Below are 23,802 nucleotides of genomic sequence, written 5' to 3'. Positions count from 1 at the left end.
CCCTCAAGCTTTCAGGTGTAGGAGAAATAATTTAGGAGAATACAAACTCAAGTTTTTGCAAGCAACTTACGAACAAAGTTAAGATTTTTATTTTATTTTTATTTTTTGCTTCCTGAGATCCCACCCACCCAGCCAATTTCATGTTGGCTGTAATCAATGCAGTTTCTCCCAGCCCTGTGCCCTTCTGTTTCTGCAGCAAAAAAGTTACCTGGGATAAACGTGGGGACCTGGAGAATCGGAGAAGTCCCTAGAAAGGAAAACAGCAACAACAACACAATCAAACAAGAAAGACTGGGTAGCTCTTTCAGAGTCTATCAGGGTTGTTGCCTCAAAGCTGACCATTCTTGGTTGCCAGACTGACGACCACCCAACCAAAAGCTGAAGAGACAGATGCCATTTCACCTTGGTTCTGGCCCCTCTAGGGAGCATCTCCTGCACCATCTTGGCACAAACTGACAACCATGCATTGGTTTGAGCAGGAGCTAGAGTGCACTCCTCTCCTGTGGGTGCCAGCAACTGGTATTTGCTGTGCCCATAGTCCCTGGAGACAGGGCACAACCTCCAGCCATCATGGCAAGACTTGGGGAGAATGAAGCTTGCGATGGAAGGTTCTGCCTCCCTCCTTATGTGTGTCCATTACAACATATGCAGAGAACCCCAGTGCTCTACTGAATACACACAAGGCAGATTAGAGTCCACCTCTCCTCTTATTCCCACACACATTCATTCCACCCGTCTTCATTCTGCCTATATTTTCCTCCTCTGCTCATGAAGCGCCCTTTCTATCTATTTGCACTCCACCACCCACACCATTCTAGGGATGGACAAACTTCCATGTGCTACAGCAAAGTGTCAAGAGGGCAGGCAGGGATAGGGGGAGAAAATTCAGGGGAATGGGGGTGGGCATTGTGATGACAGATGGGAGCAATGAGGTGTGGCGGTGGGTGAGGGAGGGCAGGATTGTATCGGGAGGCGGGGTGGGCACACGACCTTTCACCTCTAGGTCACTGGTTCGAATGTAGCCCAGGCCGGTAGTGCCCAAAGCATGTTACCATCCGACGGCTGTTGGAGAGCCTACGGGCGTTTACTGGCTGGTCACGGTCTTGGTCCTAGTGGACAAAAACCACCATCACAATCAGCAGGGTGGGTAGGTGGGTAAGTTCAGCCGAGGGGAAACTGTAGACGGAGGAGGACACAAACAGGAGGAGAAATGCAGCAGGGAGGAAGTGACCTGGTGCGTTGAACCAAGGGTGAACTGTACTGGAGGAGAGGATGGAGGCAAAACTGGAATGAGTTGGTTCTGCTTGCAACGGGTGCAATGGGCACCAGCCGCTGTTGCCTCTAGGCATATTTTCTCTTGCTTAAAAACACCTTATGGGGGATGCTACATTCTGTTCTTAGTTACAGCAATGTCCATATATGACAAGAGTTGAAGCGTTGCTTCCTGGGAGGTGTGAAGTCTAACAGCAGAGGAAACGGAAAGTAAGGGGAGGCGATGTGGCCTCAGCCTAAAATGAGTGACTGAGCGATGCAGTCAGCAGTTGTTCATGTTTAACAGCTCTTAAAAATAAACCTCCCTTGGACTTGTGGCTTAGTAAACAGGTGGGCAAGTGGGATCAGAGCCATGGTACAGAGGGGAGGGTGGTCAACCTATTCTTCGGCACTGTTTACTTATTTAAATCCTCTCCACTCCCTCACTGAAGATATTATTAACCACGGGGAGGAGGGGGAGCGAGAGACAGGAACTTGTACTGCACCTGCCTCCCCCCCCCCCACTGCTTGTAGCTAACTGCAACTTTGGAGTGATGAGTGGTTTCCATTGGGGAAACAGTGGAAAAGAGGGGTTTAATTCTATGGGATGTTAGCATCCAAATTGCATATGTAAAGGGCTAATTGCAAGAGCTGTAGAACTGTCATACGCTCTGTGGCAGTTATGGCAGTTGGTTCAGTTATGGCAGTTAGCTGAACAGTCTTAACAGAGCAGCATCTTTGTTGTGCTGCTGTCTGCTTCTGAGTCTGTAAACTGTTAGCTAGTCTGTAACAGTTTAATCTATGTAAGATGTTTTAGCTACTTAAGAAACACCCACCTGCATTGTACATTTGATCTGCAACTGCAAAGCACACTAAGTTATACAGCATGTTCTTTTAAACTTTAAAAGGGAGCGTCTTGCATAGTTTTTATAGGAGGGAAAGAAAGAGAACAAATTAAAGGGTCTAATCACCCAGGGCTGTCTTCCACACACTCTGCAAATGGGAACTAGAGTCTAATTCCCACAAATCCCCCCGCCCAGCTGCCCAGCCCTGGTCCAAATCAGTTTATACATGCATACACTGAGAGCTATTTTTCAGGCAAAGAAAAGATGTCTGTTTTGGCCCTCAGGCAGAAGAGAGGGAAGCTGTGGCCGGGACTTAAATGGCAACTTCAGTTCATGCACACCAGGACTCATAGGTCTTTCAAGTTGTAGACTGTTGGTGGTGGGTTTCAGTTAGCGACCAATATTTGGTGGTGGTGGGGAAGCTCCCAGGATCTGTCTAAGACATTTTGCTGCCTGAGGCAAGGGACCCCACCTTCACATATAGAGGTCAACTGGGCTGGCAGATGAAGCATACTTCTACACTGAGGGCAGAAGGTTGGCAGGCAGGGATTCAGGGCCAGCCATGTGTCCAGTTTTGGCCTTCAACCCCTCACTGAAGCTCCCACTGCCTCCAGTATCTACTGCTTGAGGTAGCGGTCATATTCTGCCTCATGGCTCCACTGTCCTCACTCTCCTTTCTTGACCTCACTGCCAATGCAAACACATCCAAGATATCACTGTTCCGTATAGGACTCTTGAGCTTTGGTGGCACCTCAGGAGAAGCACATTTGGGAGAGGCCAGGGATGGGGAATCTGATATTGAGATATCGATATAAGAGATATTGAGAGCAGAAAAGATATTGTTTCCTTCAGTAAAAATGAAGGCAGTTTTTTAAAACCCTCAACCCGTTTTCAAAAAATCTGTGGGGAGAAAGCTTGGCAAAAATAACTGCTGCTATTTTCTGCAAGCTTGATAACAAGGAGTCAGCAGAAGGAATGATCCAACTTGTCGAACCTCCCTGCATTTAAGAAGAGGCAAAAGTCTTCTTAACACTCAAGGGTGGGGTGAGTGTGCACTGCATTTTTGCAAGACTTTCCCCATAATAGGACACATTTTGGTACATTTTTCCACCACTGTGCATTTGTGTGTGCACTTTTCACTAACAGGCCCATTTTGCTATGCGTTCTTTGGCTGGAGGACTGCAGCGCAAACTTTAGGCAAGTGCAAATTTCAGAGGAGTGTGCATATTAATTCAGGAAGAGTGAATTAATACAAACTGAATGAATTTATATTGCCCCCCTCATGCTGGCTTTATGCTACCTCCGGGATCAGAGGCGCCGTGCCTCCAAATGCCAGTTGCTAGGGAACAAGGGCAGGAGACAGCTATGGCGCTCTTGCCCTGCTTGTCCTGGAGGCATCTGATTGGCCACTGTGGGGAATGGGATGCAGGACTGGCTAGGCATTTGCTTTGATCCATGAGGGCTCTTGTTCTCTTTTGCAGTGTTCAATGAGCATGATTCCTATTGAATGACTGGACCATTCTCCTTCTGCAAAGGAGTCTTTTCAGACCTCAGCATGCCATACTTTAAAAGCGTCCTGCAAATAACTGAGTTTTGAGCTCTGTTCTAGCGACATGAGGTGCTCCAATGAGAGGGACAGTTAGATTTGGCTTTGGGCTGTCTGCAATAAACCTTGCAGGTAAAATTCTACCACCTGCTTCAGTTGTGCAGATATTGGCATGTATTTGATGAGTTTGCAGCTTTTATTCTGCTTCTATTATGGCCAAGTATGTAGCTATTCAGGGCTCTGAAGTCCCACCTCTTCCCCCCCCCCCCCAGTTTCTGAGATTTTACCATTATTCACACACTTTCAAGCTTCTCTTTGCAGTGACAACAGGCTGAAATTTGCCATTTGAAAAGAAGCAGGCTGTTGTTCATAGAATGTTGAATTCTGTGTCTGTATACCAATTCATGTGCTTAAATGGAATCACTGAATACATCAGCCCCACTTGGGGAAAGCCTTGTTTGGGGTTGCTATCACTGAATAGGTTGCTAATTGTATAACCTAGACTTATGAAGCCAGCCAATGCCAACATGTGGCATTTTGCTGCCCAAAAGAAGGACTCGCAAACACACACACTGCTGCAGGTAACACTTTAAAACAGGCCTAGATAATCTGTGGCCCTCCAGATGTTGTTCGATTAAAAACCCCATCAACACTGACCACTGGCCTTGCTGGCTGGGGCTGATTAAAGCTGGAGTTCAAGAATATCTGAGGAGACACAGGTTGACTATCCTTGCTTTAAAAAATCCTGCTGCACCATTCAAACCCCAATTCCTGCTTTTATATCCCACCACCACAGTGCCTTATAGAATCATAGAATGGTAGAGTTGGAAGGTACCACAAGGGTCATCTAGTTCAACTCCCTGCAATGCAGGTGGAACAGTGTGTGATGCCAAATTCAGGGCTTGAACCCATGACCCTGAAATTAAAAGTCTCACGGCCTACCGACTGAATGAAGAAGACCACTTCCCCTTCCTTCCTTGCATGGTAGTACTGGCCTGCCACCAGTCACGTATGGTGGCCCCCTAGGGTCATTGTTAAGCTCCTGAACTCTTTGCCTGCCAGGGCCTGCAGCCATGTTAAGGACCTGGCAAGGTATGGTGCAAGGCTGCATTCAAGTGGGGATGGGAGAGAGGGGCAGTCAAGCTGTGTAGGCCCTGCCATAACCCCTCCTCCACCTGAACATCCGTAAATAAGAGTTTCCCAGGGAGACAGCCCCACAAATGCCTTTGGCACTCTCCCCTCTGAAAACACACACACCCAGAAGAGGCTCCCCCCCCCCCCCGTTTTGCAGAAATGAGGATGCTATTGTCTGTGCTGTGTATAGCACTTCAGAAACATGCAAGATATGTTTGACAAGAGGCAACAGCGGCGCAAAAGGCATGAGTGTGCAGAGATCTTGGGAACAGATGCTTAAAACACCACAGAAACAGTTGCCTGTCTCTGTCTGAAAAGCCACAGCTCAATCGTTGAGCCCCTGCTTTACTCAGTTCCCAAGTTTGATCCGTGGCCCCTCCAGGTAGGGCTGGTGGAGAACCCTGTCTGAAACCCTGCAGAGTTGCTGCCAGTCAGTGTAGACAACACTGAGCTCAATGGCTTGTCGGTCTGGCTTAGTATAAGGCAGTTTCCTATGAAGGCTATCTGGATCTGGGGAACAGGTGGAGGAAATAGGTCAGACTGGATGGGACGATTTTCACATCGTTTGCCCTTGACTGCTGTTTCTTTCACAGACTGACAGCACACACTCTCCTATTGCATGATGGCAGGGGCTAGGGCAGGTTTAACCCTTTGCTTCCTGCTATGCTTTTAATCCAGATGGGGCCTCCTTCCCATGCTGGCAATTAATTTTTTTTTAAAAGAGCTTTTCACCCAGGACAAGCCACATGATAAACGTGGCCGTAGTCTCTCTCTCTCTCTCTCTCTCTCTGCCTGCGCAGGGAAAGCGGCAAGATGAAATTGGTGGAAGGGTGTTGATGAAGTCGGAAGCACTGGAAACATGGATTCTTCTCATGGTCTGGGAGTGATGATGTTGGATGTGGTGTCTTTAGCAGGGGATGTGAATGATTCCTGGGGAAGGGGAAGGGTCTGGTCTTGGTGGGAACTGGCCCTGTGTGGTCAAATGGCTAGAAGTACAGGTAGAAAGGGGGCAGGATAGGCGGGGATCAGGGTCACCTGCAGCACACAAACACCCCTACCTCAATCTCGCTGCCCTCCCGCAAGTTGAAGGTGAGGTCCTGGTGGATGTCGGCCATGAACTTGGCAGAATATTCGGGGTACAGCTCCAGCACCTCGAAGAGCCCACGCAGGCTGATGTACTGGAGGTCACAGTAGGTCAGCGCCTTGACGTCTGCATTGGTCTTGATTACTTGGTCTTTATTGGGCAGGTCAGCCCCAATGAGGTCCCCTTTACCTAAGGAAGATGAGTCAGGATTTGGGGAGCGCCTGAACGGAGTTGGAAGCAGGGAGGCCACTCGTGTGTTCCCTCATCTCTCCCCCATCTTCTGATGGAGGGGCTCGAACTGGGAGTCCCATGGGCCGGGGTTGAGGCTGGGACTAGCCTAGTGAGCTGTGTGTGCTTTGAGGTCTCAGAGCCTTTTATAGGCTCACAAGGGGTGTACCTTGTGTCAGTAACATGTCTCTGGACTGGACAGCAGGAACCTGGATTTTCCTGTCATCAAACCAAGAGCTGTTGCCTGCTGGGCTTCAGCCCTCAGCTGCCCAGCTCTTTATGCCAATGGCATATTCCAAAGCAGGATTAATATAGAGCAGGGAACTTGTGGACCTCCAGGTGTTGTTTGTCTCCAACTCTCCATCAGCCCTGGCCAGCACTGCTAATGGTCAGGAATGGATTAATTTGTCAATTTTGGTTTCTCTTGGGGCTGATCCATGCTATACATTTAAAGCACATTTAATGCATGTGGCCTCTCCCAAAGAATCACGGGAGCTGTAGTTTGCTGGGAATTGTATCTCTTTGAGGGTGAAACTACACTTCCCACAATTCTTTGGGGGAAGCCATGCACTTTAAATATCTGTTGAATGTACTTCCTGGTGTGGATCTGCCCTCAGTTTCTCAGTTTTCATATCTTAAATTCAGTTTTCCACGTTTCCTCAGCAATTTGCAGGTTTAACAGAAATCCTTAAGAAAATCAATCAGCATTTTAGTGCAAATTTCTTATAATAAATGTATTTTTGTATGCAGTTTTGTCTAATGTACACATTTTTGCAAGCAAGTTCCTCTAACATAATGAATTTTTGCAGTCAGTTTTGCCAATATATGCATATCTGTGCACATTTCCCCCTAACATACACAATGTTTTACAAACTGCTTGACCAGAGAACTGCATCACAAAATTTGGAGAAGTGCAGATTTCATGTATTAGTTTGAGAAGCACAGATCAGATAGTTTCTCATAAAAATGCAAACAAAACTGATTTTTGCCCTAGCCCCAACACAGAGCCTATTTGTGGCCCCAGCCTTACCCTAATACAGAGACCACCCTCGCATCCCCAAAGAGACACAGATTGCACTGTGCAGCTCTCCCAGAGTCTTACCTAAAATGGCCAGTACAATGTTGTCCTTAAGGACTTCAAGGGAGCCTGAGCAGACAAAGTAATTTGCTTGCAGGGCGTCTCCCTGGCGGAGGAGATATTCCCCAGGGGCGCAGAAGGATGTCTTGATGTGCAGGGAAAGGGCGCGCAGGCAGCCGCGGCTGGCACTCTCAAAGAGCGGCAGCTGCAAAATGTCCTTGTTCAAGTGCATGGCAATGTCCGCTCGTAGTTCATCTGGGAAGTCCCGCAGGAGCTGAAGGGAAAGGAGGAGCAGGGAGCGTCAGCATGGGATTTGGTGCAATTGGAGTCCACTGTGCCCCCACAAACCACAAATGGGCCGAGGTCTGACTCCCAGGCTCCTCTCATAACCTGTTTCATTTTATCCTCCTTTATGTAGGAGTGCTCTTCAGCCCCAGACCCTAAGGCCGTGTCCAGGTGACCTGTTCCATTGAGCACCCTTCCTGATTTGTATTCACAAAGTTTGCAGAAAATTTAGACAATATTGGCTAATTATCCATTCTGTTTTGTTTGTTGGGAGGTTAGACGACCTCATCTCAAATATTTGTTATTTCACACTTTCCTGGTATATTTCCCCATCACTTTCCTTACTGCAAAAAGTCAGATTTTTTTTTGGGGGGGGAATCTCCCAAATCATTGTGACCCTTAGAAGGGAGTTAATAGTGTTCAGTCCTATGAACATCTGGTCAGAAGTCAGTTTCATTCAGTTCAGTTGTGCTTATTCTATAATAAGGGGGCATAGGAATCCAGCCTAAAACTGACAGAGAGCGAGCTGCCCTTACCTCATTGGCATCAATGCCGTTGTTGACAGACCACGTGGTTTGAAAGTACTCCAGCATGCGCTGCTTGAGTTGCTGGGGCAGGCGGTGGACGCGGATGAAGTCCTTGAGATCCTTCATGCGGGTGTGATAGAGGGAGCGCCGCGAGTACATGCGCTGGATGATAGCTGTCACGTTGCCAAAGACCACGGCATGCATCAAAGCTGGGGCAGAGAGGAGGAAAGGGGCATGAGAGAAGAAGAGCTCTCTTAGCCTATCTAGATTGGCATCCTGTTCCCAACAGATGGAACACAAGTCAGTGTGGAGTAGTGGTTAAGGTGCTGGATAAGGACTAATAATAATAATAATAATAATAATAATAATACTGATGATGATGATTTTATTATTCATACCCCACTCATCTGACTGGGTTGCCTCAGCCACTTTGGGCGGCTTCCAGCATAAAATAAAAACATAATACCATATTGGCCCGAATATAAACCACACCCAAATATAAGCTGCACCTTTAAAATTCAAGGAGGGGGGAGGAATAAAAGACAATACCCAAATATAAGCTGCTCCCTTAAAATTTTGCAGGCACTCACACTCGTTCCGTTTTACCATATGTCTGTTTCAGCGGCAATATCATAAAAGCCAATTTTTGTAAGGTCATGAAATTAAGCCGCACTTTAACTTTTCACGGTCAGAATTTAGAAAAAAAAGGGTGGCTTATATTCAGGCCAATATGGTAAAACATTAAATATTAAAAACTTCCCTATACGGAGCTGCCTTCAGATGTCTTCAGAAAGTCATATAATTGTTTATCTCTTTGACATCTAATGGGAGGGCGTTCCACAGGGTGGGTGCCACTATCTGGAAGTCCCTCTGCCTTGTTCCCTGTAAGGGAACTGCCAGAAGTGAGGGAACTGCTAGAAGACCGTCAGAGCTGGACATCAGGCTGAACGACGGGGGACAGAGACGCTACTTCAGGTATACAAGGACAAGGCCGTTTAGGGCTTTAAAGGTTAGCAACAACATGTTGAATTGTGCTCAGAAACTTGAGAGATCAGGGTTCAAATCTCAGCTCAGCCACGATGCTCACTGGTGACTTTGGGCAAGTCACTGTCTCTCAGTCTAACCTATCTAACAGCTTGTTGTGGGAATAAAACAAAGATGGGGAGAAGTCTGTATGCCATTTTGAATTCTCCAGAGAAGAAGGCAGGATATAAATGTAATGTAATAAACTAAACTAAACTGAATTAAACTATTTTTTTTTCAAAAAAAAGTTTTTCCTCTGTTGCTTATCCAGAATGGCTAGTATTCCAGAAGTAGACTGCTTTTGAGCCTGGAGGTTTTATCACTGCTAATAAAGCTGAGATGGGCCAATTATTTCTGAGCCTGGCATTCCCCCTCCCTGGACTGCCCTATGAGAGCATTATGATAAATTTAGAAACAAAAATTTAAAATTGGACAAAAGTAATGAACCACTCACCCCCTCTATTTCTCACTCTTCCTGCTTTACTCTCAAAGGAGAGTAATCTCCTCATCTCCTGTTCTAAAGTGCAGCCGTTTAGGTTATCTAAAATATTTTTGTCTTTGATGTGACCTGAACATGCATTTATCCAGTCTATGGGACCATAACAAAAGTCACTTTATGACTACAGCGCTTCCTTCTGGGGAGGCCTCTCTGACTTCCATCTCCTTCTCATGATCACCCAAGCAGCACTTGGAATAGGGCGGCCGTAGCATATTCCCAGGACTTAATTCCTTTTCAGGTCTGGTATCAGGCCAGCCCTATCATTAGGCAGGAGGGGAAGGGCTGTAGCTCAGTGCTGAAGCATCTTAGGTTCAATCCTCAGCATCTCCAGGCAGGGCTAGGAGATGCTCCCTGCCTTCTAATCCTGGAGAGCAGCTTTCTGTCAGTCTAGGCAACAATGGGCTAAATAATTGGTCTGGCTCAATGCAAGGCAGCCTTCCTGTGTTCCTAGGCATGGCAAAGCAGCTGTCTCAGTCAGAAAACTATGGGGCAGCAGCCATCCCAGCTGCTCTGCCAGAGGACAACTTAGAGTGCCACACAGTCTGCTTTGTGACCTCTAAACCAGGGGTGGAGAACCTCCCACCTGTGGGCCAATCTTGGGACCCTAATTTGGCCCATAAGACCATTTCCCCCCAAACCATGCCCACCTGCTGACCAGCTGACATCAGCTGAGTGACAGGCATGTGCCCCTTGCACCTCTCATTTTCTGAATTACACTTGTTTCTTTTATGTCCATTTTACAGATGGGAGGAACTGAGGATGAAAGAGAGAAATCAACAGACCAGAGACATATAATGAGTTGCCGGCAGAGGAGTCTCTGGCGGCTTATCCATGCTTAACTTTTGCCCCACTCTTTCCAGGCAAAAGTCTGTGCTTTAAAGCTCTGTGTCCAAGCATGGTCTCCCACCTCACCCCCAAGAGGTTTCCCCATGAAAACCTGCTTTTTAGTGCTCAATTGGAGCAATTGGCAATTTGGGTTTTCTGTGGATTGCCATTTGTTCCAAATCCAGCTTTAAAAAGCAGGTTTTTGCAGGGAAAGTTCTAGAGGGAGAAAAGTGTACTCAGAAACGGAGCTTTAAAGCATGGACCATGCCTGGAAAGAGCAGAGGAAAGCTAAGTGTGGATAAGCCCCAAGTCTTAACTATCGAAGCTCCCCTCTCAAACCACTTCAAAAAGGCACCACATGCATACCAAAGGCTACAAGGTGAAGATCACACCCTCACATTGATCCCTGGACTCTGGTCAACTAACAGCATCACTCAAAGCCCCACTCAAAGCCCCACCCAGGTAGCCCAAATGTTGCATTGCATGGTAGTGGGCATGGTAGTGGGTGGTAGTGGGTTTGTTGTTGTTGCCTAATTTATTCCACTTCTGCTTATCTTTAGGAGGGGCAAAGCACTCTGCGCCAAACACGTGCCCTACTTTTAGCATGTGAAAATATCCTGTCTAGCAGTCCCCCATCTCAACCTTGTCTTTCAAGACTTCGCTAGGCCCTGCCCACATTTGCGAACGATAAGGACTAGAAACTTGCTTTCTGGCAAAATGGAAACCAGGTTTAGCTGGATGCTAGACACCAGCGCCAAAACCCTATGCTTCCCCCCCCCCCCCCACGGTGCACTTGTTGTTTGTTACGAGAGATATGCAGCCCTGCCTGTGATGGACTTACCACCAATGAGCATGGTGCAGATGGAGAAGATTTTCTCGGCGTCCGTGTTGGCGCACACGTTGCCAAAGCCCACGCTGGTCAGGCTGCTGAGGGTGAAGTAGAGGGAAGCGATGTAGGCGCTGCGGATGGAGGGTCCTCCCACAGAACTGTTGATGTACGGGGCCTCGATCCGCTTGCCCAGTTCGTGGAGCCAGCCTGCAGGGCACAGTGAAGGGTTAATCCTGTTGCAGTGGGTCAGACTGCATCCCGCTATCAGAGAAAGGAGCATATGATGCAGATACCAGGGCCTTCCCGCTCACCCCAGAGAGTTTCTCAGAAAAAGCTCCCACAGAATCCCAGAAGCCAGCATTGCCCTCACCAGTCTGCCAAAGCACGGATGTGGAATATATGGCCCTCCATGTTTTGTTGGACTCCAACTGCCATCAAACCCAGTCAGCAAAGCCAGTAGTCAGGGATGAAGGGAGTTGGAGTCCAACAAAACATGGAGGGCCATTGGCTCCATTCCCCTGGCTTACGCATCCATGTTTGAAAATGTAAACATTTGCTTAAAAGTTAGAAAACTGATCCAGAGGTTGGGGGAAGAGGAGGTGTTGGTGGTGTTACAGACACTAGCCCTTCTGTCCCTTCCAACATCAGCTTTCTGCTGGGTCAAACTGAACCATGCTGTAAACATGCAGATCTATGTTATTTTCTTCTTCTTCAAAGGTTGCCCAAGGAGTAGAAAAGAAAATGTGTTTGTTTAAGCCCTGTGGCTCAGTGCCCACTCCTTTCCCAGGATGCACAGCAGCCTTGCTATGGGTTCCCACAAGGAGACGCATGTAGCGCCATCCCGAGCCACACACTCAGGGTTTCCACGAGGAGGGCTGCCTAGTCGTTCCTTAAGCTCACCAATGTCCCAGGTCACTGGATCGTTGCTCTCCTGCCGGCCGATGACATACCAGATGCAGGCCATCCAATGGGCCAGGAGGGCGAACATGGACATGAGCAAAGTCAGGACCATAGCACTGTACTGAGAATAGCGGTCCAACTTTTGGAGGAGACGGAGCAGGCGCAGGAGGCGCACTGTCTTCAGCAGGTGTACCAGATAGGTCTGGGGAAGGAGAAGGGAGAAAAATAAATCAGAGTGGGTCATGGACATTACATGCTCCCCGGTTGGCATTGACTTGTGACGGGGCCTTCTCAATGGTGGTTCCCTGTTTACAGAATGCTCTCCCTGGTGAGGTGTGTCTCCTTCCCTCACTATTAACTTTCAGGAGGAATTTAAAAGCATCCCTGTTTACCCAGGCATTTGATAACTGAAAGATACTGTCCATGACATCCTTGAAATTATTAGTTTGAGATGGTTTTACGTGCTTTTAGATGTATTTAATTGTTTAAAATATATTTTATTTTTAATTGTATTGTTTGGTCACTGCTATGTTTGCCACACAGGGCTCCTTTGGGAGCAAGGGTGGGATATAAAATTAGCTACTAACGAAATAAAACCTTGCTTTTTGTCTGTTAGACTATTAAGCAAGAGTGGTAACTTATCTACTGGAGTAGTCCACAACTGGAAGGAACCTGGATTTGTATACAAGGAGCAAGTTTGATCTTTCCTGCTGATTATACCAGGTGCTCCCTTTTGTGTTTGTCTTTGCCTTCTAATTTGTTTATCCTATTAGGCCAACTAACTACTGTGACAGGGCATGCACTCAGCTTCACAGGAACCTTGTCTTTTCCTTTTTGTTTTTAAATCCCATCCAAGAAGTGTGCAAATCCACACACTCAGGCAACTGCAAAATTTCAGCATGCAATTTTTAACATGCAGTTTTCTGGGGCAGTGTGTGTGTGTGTTGCAAATCTGAGGGATCGAAAGGAATATAAAAAGCCACACTCCGTTTAGGAGTGCACCACAAATAATTACGAGCATGGCTGGGGGGGACGGGACCCAAGAGCATTGAGGAAGCAGTGGGAGTGGAAAGGGGAGTAGCAGAAAGTGATGGTTGATCCACCCACCTAAAAACACCAAAACAAATCATCTGTGACCCTGAGTGGAACCCAATTTTCCACTGTTTATCAGATTATTCCTGCATTGGGCAATTCTTGTGTGGGCAAGTGTGGGTAACAGTGTTAGACTAGAACTGCAGAGACCTAGGTTCAGATTCCCTCTCTGGGCTTAATTGTACTTCATAGTAACAACATGGTTAGAGTTTTCTTTTTTAAAATAGATAGATAGATAGATAGATAGATAGACAGACAGGCAAGGCAAGTGGCTGGAGGTGGGGGTAGTCATCAACAGCACAGCACACAGGGGCGGGAGGTTTAAGCCTTTCCTCCCCAGCTATGATCTTGGCAAGCATCACACTACTCCAATGGAAATTAGTATTACGAGGGCAGGACTCCCATCGGTGCCAATACTGATTTCTGCAGTACTCCCCCCCCCCCGATTATTATGGCTAGGTGGGGAAGAAAGGATTCAACTTGCTCTTGTACTGCAGTGACATTGACTATCCCACTCCCCGTACCTGATATTTTATTTTAGAAAGCCTGCAATGTGATTGCTTATCACAGCATTAACATACCATGCATTTAGACCTGAAGCTGAATGCGTGATCATGGGCCAATTGCTACAACTCAGCCTGGCTTACATCATAGGGCTGATATGCGGATAAATGGGTGGGGAAGAAAGGTTTTTTTCCTTGGGGGCTATAAATGGAATAAACAAATAAATCATAGTCCGCAGATGGACTCTTTCCCAACACCCACGACAAGCGTCTTTCCCTAGTCTTATTCTTCTTAGTCCTTTAAATTAAGAGGTGCTGGTAGTGGGCATTAAATCTGAAATCTTATTCTGCCATTGAGCTATGGCTGTGACTGGAGCTTGAGAACAAAGATTAAGGTAACTGGGGCTTACAGGAGGGGCCTGAGAAAGATGCCCTTCACCTCATCTAACCCCCAAATTGTGCAAATTTTCCAGAGCTTAAATCACATGAAGAATGGTTGTACCAAGACAAAGTTCCTTTGTTCACATGCAAAGTGGATCCCCATCACAACTGAGTAGCCACAGCCAGCCCCCATTGCACTTCCAGAATTTAGATTTTGTGACTTCAAAGCAGGCTAAGGCTGTGTACACATACTATGACTTTAAAGTACATTCAAAGCATATTCGATCCCTCAAAGAATTCTGGGCACTGTAGTTTGTTAAGGGTTTCTGGGAATTGTAACTCTGTGAGGGTAGACTAAGGTGCCCAGAATTCTTTGAGGGAAAGAATGTGATTCAAATGTGCTTTAAAGGTATCGTGTGCGCACAGCCTTGGGTTCTGCAGTTAGTTCTTATTTCAGAAGCTGATTATAACAGTTCTGAGAATGGAGGAGTTGCCCTCTGGAGGTCTTGGTTCAAACTCCCACTATTGCAGGACTGAGGTGAAGTCACTGTTACTTTGAAAAGCAGATGGAATCTGATAAGATTAAATTAGGAAGCAAGGAGTTCAAACCTAGTGACCTCCATTTGCTCAGCACGCTGCCAGGAGAAAGCAATGGCTGGCTAGCAACTGCATAAGCTTCCTCATTAGTCGAAGGTCTCATGTTAGCATGAGACACTTCGTCAAGCTGCTTAATGAGCCCCCCGGGAAACCGAGGCTAAGAAATAAAGGTGCATCCAATAGCACGAAGCAGCAGAGGCAGGGTGTGGGATTAGCTACAGGAGGAACCTTGCAGCAGGGCAGAGAGAACAGGCTTCATTTAGTTCAGAGATGGAGAGCCTGTAGCGCTCAAGGTGGTACTGGACTCCAGCTCCCATCATCCCCAGCCTGCAAGGCCAGTGGTCAGGAATGATGGGAATTGAAGTGCAACAACACGTGGAGTGCTACGGGCTCTTCTACACCCCTGATTTAGTTGATTTAAAAACCAAATTTGGAGCCACTCTGAAATCAGCTACTGACGTGTGTGTGTGTGTGTGTGTGTGTGTGTGTGTGTGTGTAGAAAGTCAGTGGTGAGGGGGAAAGGAATGGCATATCTTTCAGAAGGGTTGGAGCCCTGAAAAGGAGCACTATATTGCCACTTTTTTTTTTTTTGCAGGTAATACTTATAAAAATAATACTGACCTACCCTATAAAATCACTGTGAGATCTGTTGAGATAATAAAGTGCTATAAAAATTATGTTTTTACTATTGTTATTATAACAACTGTGCCGCTGAGGATGTGCAAAGTTATCTTCTGTCACTACTCGGTGGCCAAGTCACCTTGCACCCATTAGGGGTGATGATGCGTGGGGAGTTTCTTGAAGCTGCTTATCATTTCTGTGGCGCTTCATCATGTGCAAATCACTTCTTGTAATGAGCACATTCCTCCTTGCAAGAGCAGAAGGGACCTGCTTGAGATCAAGCAGTTCATAGGGTGGCACCTCCAGGCAGGCCTCTCTTTTTTAGAAAGAGGCTGCTCAGCAATTCCAGCCGAAAAGGCCCAAGGCCCTTCTCAGCGTTCACCTCTTGCTGATTCAAAGGGGCTGATTGAAAGGCAGACTCACCACAGGGACGTTGAAGGCATAGAGGAGGTCAAAGGGCAAGGCTGCAATCAAGTCCACAAAGAACCAAGTCGCCACATAGTGGAGGCAGATGGAACGGGTGTCATAGACCACCTGGCCCGACTGGCTGACGTACGTGGTGCGGAAGTTCAGAATAATGTCTATCAGAAAAAAGGGGCAGTAAGTTCACAAACCATATGTGTGCTCCTGGTCACGTCCCCCAACCCAGGCAGTGACAAGGCCACGTCTTCCACATGAAGAGAGACACGTGGAAGCCTTATGTCAAATCAAACGTGAAAGCACAAGGTCACACCTTAACAACAACAACAACAACAACAACAACACAAAGGCATACCTAGATCTCTTCCCAGTTCAGGTGTAGGGAACCTTTTGCCTCCCAGATGTTCCTGAACTACAACTCTCATCATCCCTGGCCAGTGGCTGGTGGGAGTCGTAGTTCAGGAACATCTGGCAGGCAAAAGGTTCCCCACACCTGTCCTGCATCAAGCGAAAGGGCCAAACAACCTCAGGCTCTGCCTCCAAAGGAAGTTCACAAGCAGGGCAGCAAGCTGGAGATAGTCCTCCAGAGTTTCTTCTCCCTAGCATCTAGTGCAGGTGTGGGGAACCCTCTAGATTCTGATGAACTACAACTCCCATCAGCCTCAGCCACCATGGTCAATGGCCAAGGGATGATGGGAGTTGTAGTTCAGCAACCTCTGGAAGGCTAGCACTTCCCCACCATCTATTAATCACAATTAATAATACCCGAGGACACACCGAAATTTCAATTCTGCTGCACGTCGAAATCCATTTTGAGTCATCCTCTATCTCTCCCCATCAGGTCACTTTGGAAACTTGCAGATTTGTGAAGGTGCCTGAGATTCTCTAACACAGTATTCACAGTAGCGTCATGAACTATGATTCCCAGAATTCACTGGGGGAAGCCAGGCATGTACCAGGTGTGATTAGTAGAAATCTAAGAGTCGCACGGTCCCAATTTTCTCCTTGCCTGCCCACCAGTATCCAGTACAGCTGAATGTATTCTGTGTTATGCTGCCAATATGGAGCCAATGAAAACTGGAGGCTACTGTTCCTGACCTACCCCCTCATTAAACCCATGTAGATATGTGGCATCTCATCTAACACCTCGGAGGCAAGTCTACTGCATCCCCACACCCCAGGGAAAGGAACTCCTTTTGAATGTTCTCAGAATCCCCATCCAGAATAACCAATGGTCAGGGCTGTTCTTTGACAACTTGGAAGTTGCCAAAAGGATATTAGTAGGCAAGAGGATTTGTTCAACTGATTCAGCTGCTGTTGCTGCTGCTGCTGGTATGTATTTTTGTGTTTATATTGTAAATTGCCTTGTCATCTTCGGATGAAGGGTGGTATAGAAATAATAGTACTACTACTAGTAGTAGTAATAGTTATAAGAGTAATAATAGGAATTGTAGTCCAGCGATATCTGGAAGGCCACATGTTCCCAATCCTGGCTATAAATGGAGTGAGCCCCATTTAATTCAGGGGGGAATCACTTCTGAACAGACATGACTGTAATTGCCCTGTAATTGTTGTAAACGGAAGAGGAAACTTGCCATAATTTAATAACAATTGAGGGTCGTTAAAAATTAAGCATTTTCTTTATTTTGTATCATATTTGTTACATGAACTTTGACACCGGTGGTAGTTTAGGGGAGCAGGGACAAAGCACCAGCACTTCATTTCACAGCAGTGTCAATGACGTCATAATCTGGGCATTTTCTGCATGGCAAATTAATAAGCTTTTCTCAGAGTGAAACCCTCCAAATCAGCTAAATGGAGGAAGAGGTACGTTGTGCTAGCATGCATGGCAAAGAGTTGAGGCCCGGGACTTATCCACACTTGTTCTGATGCTTTCCCCAAGGGAACCGCTTTTTGACGCTCAATTAGAGCAATTTGGAATTTAGCACTTAAAGAGTGAGTTTTCCGGGGGGGGGGGGAGTGAGGCAAGGGGAAAACCACTAGACACATGCCTAGAAAGTGCAGGTCAAGTGAAAAACTGCTCAGACCCATGTTTTCTAGGCACAGAACAAGTGGAAGTGTGGTGCAGTGGTTAGTGTACTGGGATAAAACCTGGGAGACCAGAGTTCAAATCCTGACTCAGCCATGAGGTTCACTAAGTGACCTTGGGCTAGACACTGTCTCTAGGCCTAACCTACCTCACACAGTTGCCATGTGGGTAAAATGGAGAGGGGAAGAACCACATATGGCTCAGACAGAAATACTATATATATAACCTATGGATAATAATCGTAATCATAATAAACCAAAAGCTGTCATCTAGCAAATTCCCAGAGTCCCTTTCTTAGACCAACCAAAATGTTAGAAAACAGCAAGCAAGCTTTTGTGTTCAAGAGAACTCTTAATCAGGCTGGATGTTAAAGCAGGTACAGAAGGAGTAAAAAAAACCTGGCTTGGCGCTGAAGCCTCAATACCGTCAGTGGTGAAAAGTTTGTGTTTGTTGTACAGACCTAGACTGTGCACACATCTTACATTTGAAAACCCCCCCAGAGAATCCTGGGAACTGTAGTTCACCTCTCACAGAGCTACAATGCCCAGCAACTGTAGCAAACTACAGTTCCCAGGATTCCGGGGGGTGGTGGTGGGGTTTAAATGTATGGTGTTTATGCACTGCCTTAGAAAGGCAGTGTGGCTAAGAGAGACTGCAATGAAGGGCACCTTTACTGCAGCGTTGTTTGACACCCACTTCACATCCCTGTGCAGGTTTCACCTGAGCTAGATCGCCCCTATTGCCCACCAGCAGCGGCCCCAACCCAATGGCACCCGGGTAAAGCACAGCTTTGCAGTCCTCACCAACGATGAAGAGCATCTCGACAACGATGTCGCTGACGATGGTGCTGCGGGCAGCCGCCAAGCTATCCTCCGTGTCGGTGAAGCAGACGTTGTACGGAACGGTCACGGCCACATAGAAAGTGGCCAGGAGGATGAGCCAGTCCCACAGGGCCTTGAAGATGCTGTAGTGGAGGAGGATGAAGCGCGATTTCTGCACCGAGGCCACTTTGTACTCTGGAACGGAGGGCTTGTTCTCAAAGACGTTCTGGAGGGCGCAGGAAACAAGAAAGCCCTTTTGAGCGCCCCACACCTTAGACCTTGGCTCCATGGGGGTAGTGACAAGACCTTCGTCACCCAAGGGTCAGATTCCCCTTGCAGGCATCCCTTTGGGGGCTGCGTGCTAGTAGTGGGCACGGGCTCCAGAATCAGTGCAACTCATTGAGGCCGTGAGCCCTGCAGGTTGGACAATGGCTGATACACTGCCTCTGCACATGGAGGCTTCATTTAGATATCCTGGAAACTCTGATCAACTAAATAGCTGTGGGAGGTGAGGTGGAATCTATGTATGTGGTTTGGAAACTCGGGGCCTACCTTTAATCCCAACTTGGAATAGGGGACCCATATTATCACCAGCACCAAATTCACAACCATATACGTCTTTCTCCTCCTCCTCCTCTGTGTGTTCCCTCCCAACTCCAACTCCTCTTAAAAAAACAACAACCCTACAACCTTGAGACATAAAGAAGAAAATGATGATGGGTCCCCACCCTCAGTTGGGACCTGTGGGTCAGGTCCCACCAGTGATCTATGCCTGCGTCAGAGAGACACAGAGAAGCCTTGAGCAATGCCAAAAGAATGCCAGCAGTGCAGATCGCAAGCTACAGTCGTACCTTGGATCCCGAACGCCTTGGTACTCGGACATTTTGGCTCCCGAATGCCGCAAACCCGGAAATGAGTGTTTCGGTTTGCAAATGTTCTTTGGAAGCTGAATGTCCGACAGTGCTTCTGCGGCTTCCGATTGGTTGCATGAGCTTCCTGCAGCCAATCGGAAGCCTCAATTGGGTTTCCGAATATTTTGGAAGTCGAACATTCTTCCAGAACGGATTCCGTTCGACTTCCAAGGTACGACTGTATTGTACAAAATTGTGTCTTCTCTTACTGCTTTGCTTTCCAAATAGTAGCCAGTTCTGGAAATCAGAAGGCAGGAGGCTTTGTGCCTTCCTCCTATACAGTACTTTGCACTGTCTTTACCCATTGGGATAATCCTCTGCGATCCCTTTGGGATCACTTTGTTTGTAGGCATATCCCCCCCCCCAAAGCTCCTTAGGACACACACACACACACACACACTCCATCCCAAGTGTGGATGAGGAATAGGAAGCCAGACTCCTGCAAGGCTTGGCAACCATTATCAGCTTTGTGTTAAGTAAAGTCTCTGGATTTGCTTGTGGCAGGGAAGGGGTTTGTTTTGACCCAGCCTGTATCTGGATTGTATGGTTTGCAAGAGCAGCTGCTGTGGCTGCTGTTCAACACTGTCTCCCCTGCAGACCGCCAGCCCCCAACCACTACCACCCTCCTTCCCTCAAACAGACCAAAGCCCTTTAATCTGCACTGGCGTTGGGTCATTGGCAGGAGGGGGAATGGGGAACAGCTGTCAAGGCATATAGAGCATCAGAGGAAAAGAACAGAGGTCTTGGCTGGTAAGGGGTGAGCTCGCAATAGGGTTGGCTTTTGCAGCTACTGCCAACCCCCCCCCCCCACCCTACACCACCCCCAATATGCACAGGTAATAAACTTCACCAAGTCCTACAGCAAAATCAAGCAAACAGCTCTTGCATAAACAATCTAGGAACGAGCTTAAAAACACAATGACTGGTTTCAAAATCAGAACAAGCCACAAATCAAACTGGCCTCTCTCCCCAAAGCAGAAGACCATTGCCTGAGCTGCTTATGCAACAAAAGAAAGAGTCTTGAAATAGACTAAGACTGAGCAGATGCCATACGTTTAAAATATGCCCCCCCCCCCCGTACTGGGAACTGTAGTTCTGTTGGGGGATGACCTGGTGGTAAGAATGTGCTTTAAATGTAAGGTGTGTGCAAAACCTTACGTAGAATGCACAGCAACTACTGCCTTACTGCACCCCGGTGTAACAATGGATTAGGCAGCACCAAGAGCAGCAGTAATAAAACAAGCCAATTCTCTCTTTGCCTTTTGCAACCCGGCAATAAAGACATTAGACCCCAGCCTTAGTCCTTGGTCCACCAAGTAAGGGACCCAAGAGATGTGGGTTCACACTCACTCTCTCCCTGCTGTGAAACAAAGAATCTATGTTGAGTCTCAAGATTGCGTCCCACCTGTTACCCTTCCCCTTAACAAGACTTTGTCCTAGACCTTGTGGTTTTACACTGCAGAACAGAGCATCTCTGAGCACGCCTAGAGCTCTTTCTCTTCATCTCAGGGGTGGGGAAACTGTGGCCTTCCAGGGGTTGCTAGGTGACTACAGCTCACATCATCCCTAGTCATTGGCCATGCAGACTGGGGGGCGGAAGTTGGGAGTCCAACAATTTTTGGAGGGCCACAGATTACCCAACCGCTATGGTACAGAAATAGCTTGGATGGCAGCAGTGGCCAGTGACATAGGCAAAAATGTGAAACATAAATGCACAGAGGTTTTTTAAAACTGGGCAACGGTACGCTGCCCACCCATGACTCCCAAGCCTTCCCCGATCTCCTGCCCCCTTCCCCCTTTGTTTTGACTGATTGGGGAGGCTCAGGAGTCACGGACAGGCTGCCATTGCCCAGTTTTTTTAAAAACTCTGCACATTTATGTTTCACAGGGTGCAAAAGAAGGGCTTTGCACCTTGCCTGGCAAAGAAACTACACACCTTGCACCCCTCCTAGGTAACGGCCGCCCACCTACGACTCTCGAGCCTCCCCTGATCTGTCAAAACAAAGGGGGAAGGGGGCAGGAAATCAGGGAAGGCTCAAGAGTCATGGGCGGGTGACGCACCGTTGCCCAGTTTTTAAAAAACTGTGCGCATTTATGTTTCACAGGATGTGAAAGAAGGGCTTTGCACCTTTATACAATATGCATGTGTGCTTGGGCCCAGGGTCTTTTGCCTCACCATCCCCACTACCGACTCCCTGTTGCTACTCAGCTTCAAAAAAAAAAAGTGTCCCCGGATTCATTGAAAAAAATGTGGTAAACATAATCTAGTCCAACCCCCTGCAATGCAGGGATTTCAGCTAAAGTATCCATGGCAGGTGGCCATCCAACCTCTGCTTAAAAACCTCCATGGAAGGAGAGCCCACCCCCAATCGTGGGAATCTGTTCCGCTGTGGAACAGCTCTTACTGCCAAAAAGTTCTTCCTGATGTTTAATTGGAATCTCTAACAAAACTCCACAAGGCTCCAGATCAGGTGGTGGGCAGTCCTTGCCTCGTTTTACTCTGCCTGGGCTGCTCTTGGCTGCTCTGAGTCTTGAGGACACGCGCCTGTTGGGTTGCACTCACTGCTGGGAGAAATCGCAGAGCTGCCTCGCAGGGTGACCCTCAGCAAAGGCATTAATGGCCTTCAAAGTGATGGGCTTAATGCTATTAACACTGCAAGCCACTGGCGGCTGCCCAAAATCATATCTGTGGGCTGCACATCTCTGGGGTTTTTCGCTCTGCTAAGAGAGAGCACGTGAATAACCCCACAACACCATCAGTTAATCCACAACATTTTTTTTAAGCCTCTAACGGCCCCTCCAGAATGGCGCTTTTCGTGAGAGTGCACTATTGCAATCGATGCAATAATAACAGTGGCTATTGTGCAATGCTTCATTGCAACTGCACCGTTGCCACCTGGAGGGGCAGCCTTGCACTATAGAGTACACCATGGTGTAGAGGTTAGAGTGTCAGGCTAGGGCCTGTGAGACCACAATTCAAATTCCCACTCGGCCGTGAAGCTCACTGGATGACACTGCCTCTCAGCCTAACCTACCTCACAGGGTTGTTGTGAGGAGAACATGGAGATGGGGGAAAGCTATTCCCTTCCCAGAGTTACAATTTCCAGAGTAGTTTAGCAGTCAGTCTGTCTTCCCAGGGAACTCTGGGAATGGTTGCCCTGTGAGGAGAATGGGGAGGGGTCTCCTAAGAAACTCTCAGCACCCTTAGCAAACTACAGCTCCCATAATTCTCTGGGGGAAGCCGCGGCAACATAGTGCTTTAAATGTATGGCGTTGTGGCCTCAGTCTTTTCTGTGCACACCCATCCTTAAGAGTTCCCTCATTCAGAACGGAACAATGGCCTCTCAGAATAAGGTGTTTGTGGAGAGCAGAGACAGAGGTGTACACCTGCCAGTATGCAGACAGTTGCATGTTAGGGCCGCAAGGTTCAACCAGTCACCACCATCCCCTCCTCAAAGGGCAAAACAAGCAAATCATCTTTACGCTGTTGATCTTCATCTCTGTCCGTTCCTTCTTGCTGAATTGGCTGGCGAGGTGGTGCAAGGCTGTGCGGCCTTGCTTCCTGGCTGCCCGCAGGTGGGAGCTCCCTGCCTTCTTACAGCGGTGCTTTTCTGGAAGAAGAAAAAGAGTGGGACAGGTCAGGCTCAAAATTCCGATCTTAGAGAGGGAACACCTTGTTTTATGTGGATTCTGACATTGCCGTGCTGTATCCATCCCCCTTGGCTTTCCTTCCTGTTCCTGCTTCTCAGGCTCCAAGCTGAAATGCTGACCTCAGAATCATATGTGTGGTTGGGGGGCGGGGAAACAAAAGTGGCAGTTAGTTGCCTCTTTGGGGCAAACTCTGCTAGCCATGGATGTGATTCTGTGGAGTGTTGACAAACCTGTCAGCTATAGGGTACTCATAAGCAAGGCAGTTTTGAAAGCGAAGTGCTAGGTTGGCTGCAGGTATCTAACTATACGAAAAGAGCTAGATGGAACCTTGTGGGCTGATTCCATCCAATAGGCTGTTAATGACAGAAAGTCTAATTACGTCACTCTGAATACCCTGCAACATGCTAGATGCAACAAGCAGTGAGCCAGCATGTGATATCACCTCCAGCTCATTCTGTTGGGACACAGAGCCCTGACATGATGACACAGTAAAGCAGGTGGAAGAGGAGAGGTGTGGAGAGGCCAGACAAAGGCCTGCGAATGGAGGGGTGTCCTGTTTGTCATCCTTTGCCCCCCCCCCCAGAAAACTCACCAAAACTAAACCTTCTGTAGCCTGGAACCAGGTGTGTGGATGCACCTGAATAGGATGCAGCTATGGGCAACCTGAAGAAGCTCCATCAACCTTAAAAGCTAGCCTAGGG

The 23,802-nt window shown here is 47.6% G+C and overlaps 1 protein-coding gene and 1 long non-coding RNA gene across 6 annotated transcripts in view; one reads left to right on the top strand and one right to left on the bottom strand.

Moving 5' to 3' along the window:
• Positions 1 to 23,802, bottom strand: part of KCNH4 (potassium voltage-gated channel subfamily H member 4) — a 50,707-nt gene that overhangs the window by 6,763 nt on the left and 20,142 nt on the right. For both annotated transcript variants that reach the window (XM_083469530.1, XM_083469531.1), the window contains exons 4-12: positions 22,934 to 23,061; positions 18,522 to 18,765; positions 15,672 to 15,829; positions 12,055 to 12,256; positions 11,167 to 11,361; positions 7,988 to 8,187; positions 7,191 to 7,440; positions 5,835 to 6,049; positions 209 to 247 (exon numbers count right to left, since the gene is read on the bottom strand). In XM_083469530.1, the coding sequence (XP_083325656.1) occupies positions 209 to 247; positions 5,835 to 6,049; positions 7,191 to 7,440; positions 7,988 to 8,187; positions 11,167 to 11,361; positions 12,055 to 12,256; positions 15,672 to 15,829; positions 18,522 to 18,765; positions 22,934 to 23,061 (1,631 nt within the window). The remainder of the gene's footprint in view (positions 1 to 208; positions 248 to 5,834; positions 6,050 to 7,190; positions 7,441 to 7,987; positions 8,188 to 11,166; positions 11,362 to 12,054; positions 12,257 to 15,671; positions 15,830 to 18,521; positions 18,766 to 22,933; positions 23,062 to 23,802) is intronic.
• Positions 983 to 18,529, top strand: LOC310690849. 4 transcript variants are annotated; one of them, XR_014518203.1, is made up of 5 exons: positions 1,372 to 2,054; positions 8,822 to 8,953; positions 10,244 to 10,787; positions 12,671 to 12,777; positions 18,432 to 18,529. It is a non-coding gene; the product is annotated as an uncharacterized lncRNA (long non-coding RNA). The 4 variants fall into 4 exon arrangements; XR_014518204.1 differs by lacking the exon at positions 18,432 to 18,529 and adding an exon at positions 16,510 to 16,739; XR_014518205.1 differs by lacking the exons at positions 1,372 to 2,054; positions 18,432 to 18,529 and adding an exon at positions 983 to 1,143 and having other exon boundaries at positions 12,671 to 15,663.

This window comes from Podarcis liolepis (genome assembly GCF_965112155.1).
Source record: "Podarcis liolepis genome assembly, chromosome: 13".
Taxonomy (NCBI): domain Eukaryota; kingdom Metazoa; phylum Chordata; class Lepidosauria; order Squamata; family Lacertidae; genus Podarcis; species Podarcis liolepis.
The sequence above is the reverse complement of the archived record's forward strand: the minus strand, read 5'-3'. Positions and strand labels throughout refer to the sequence as shown.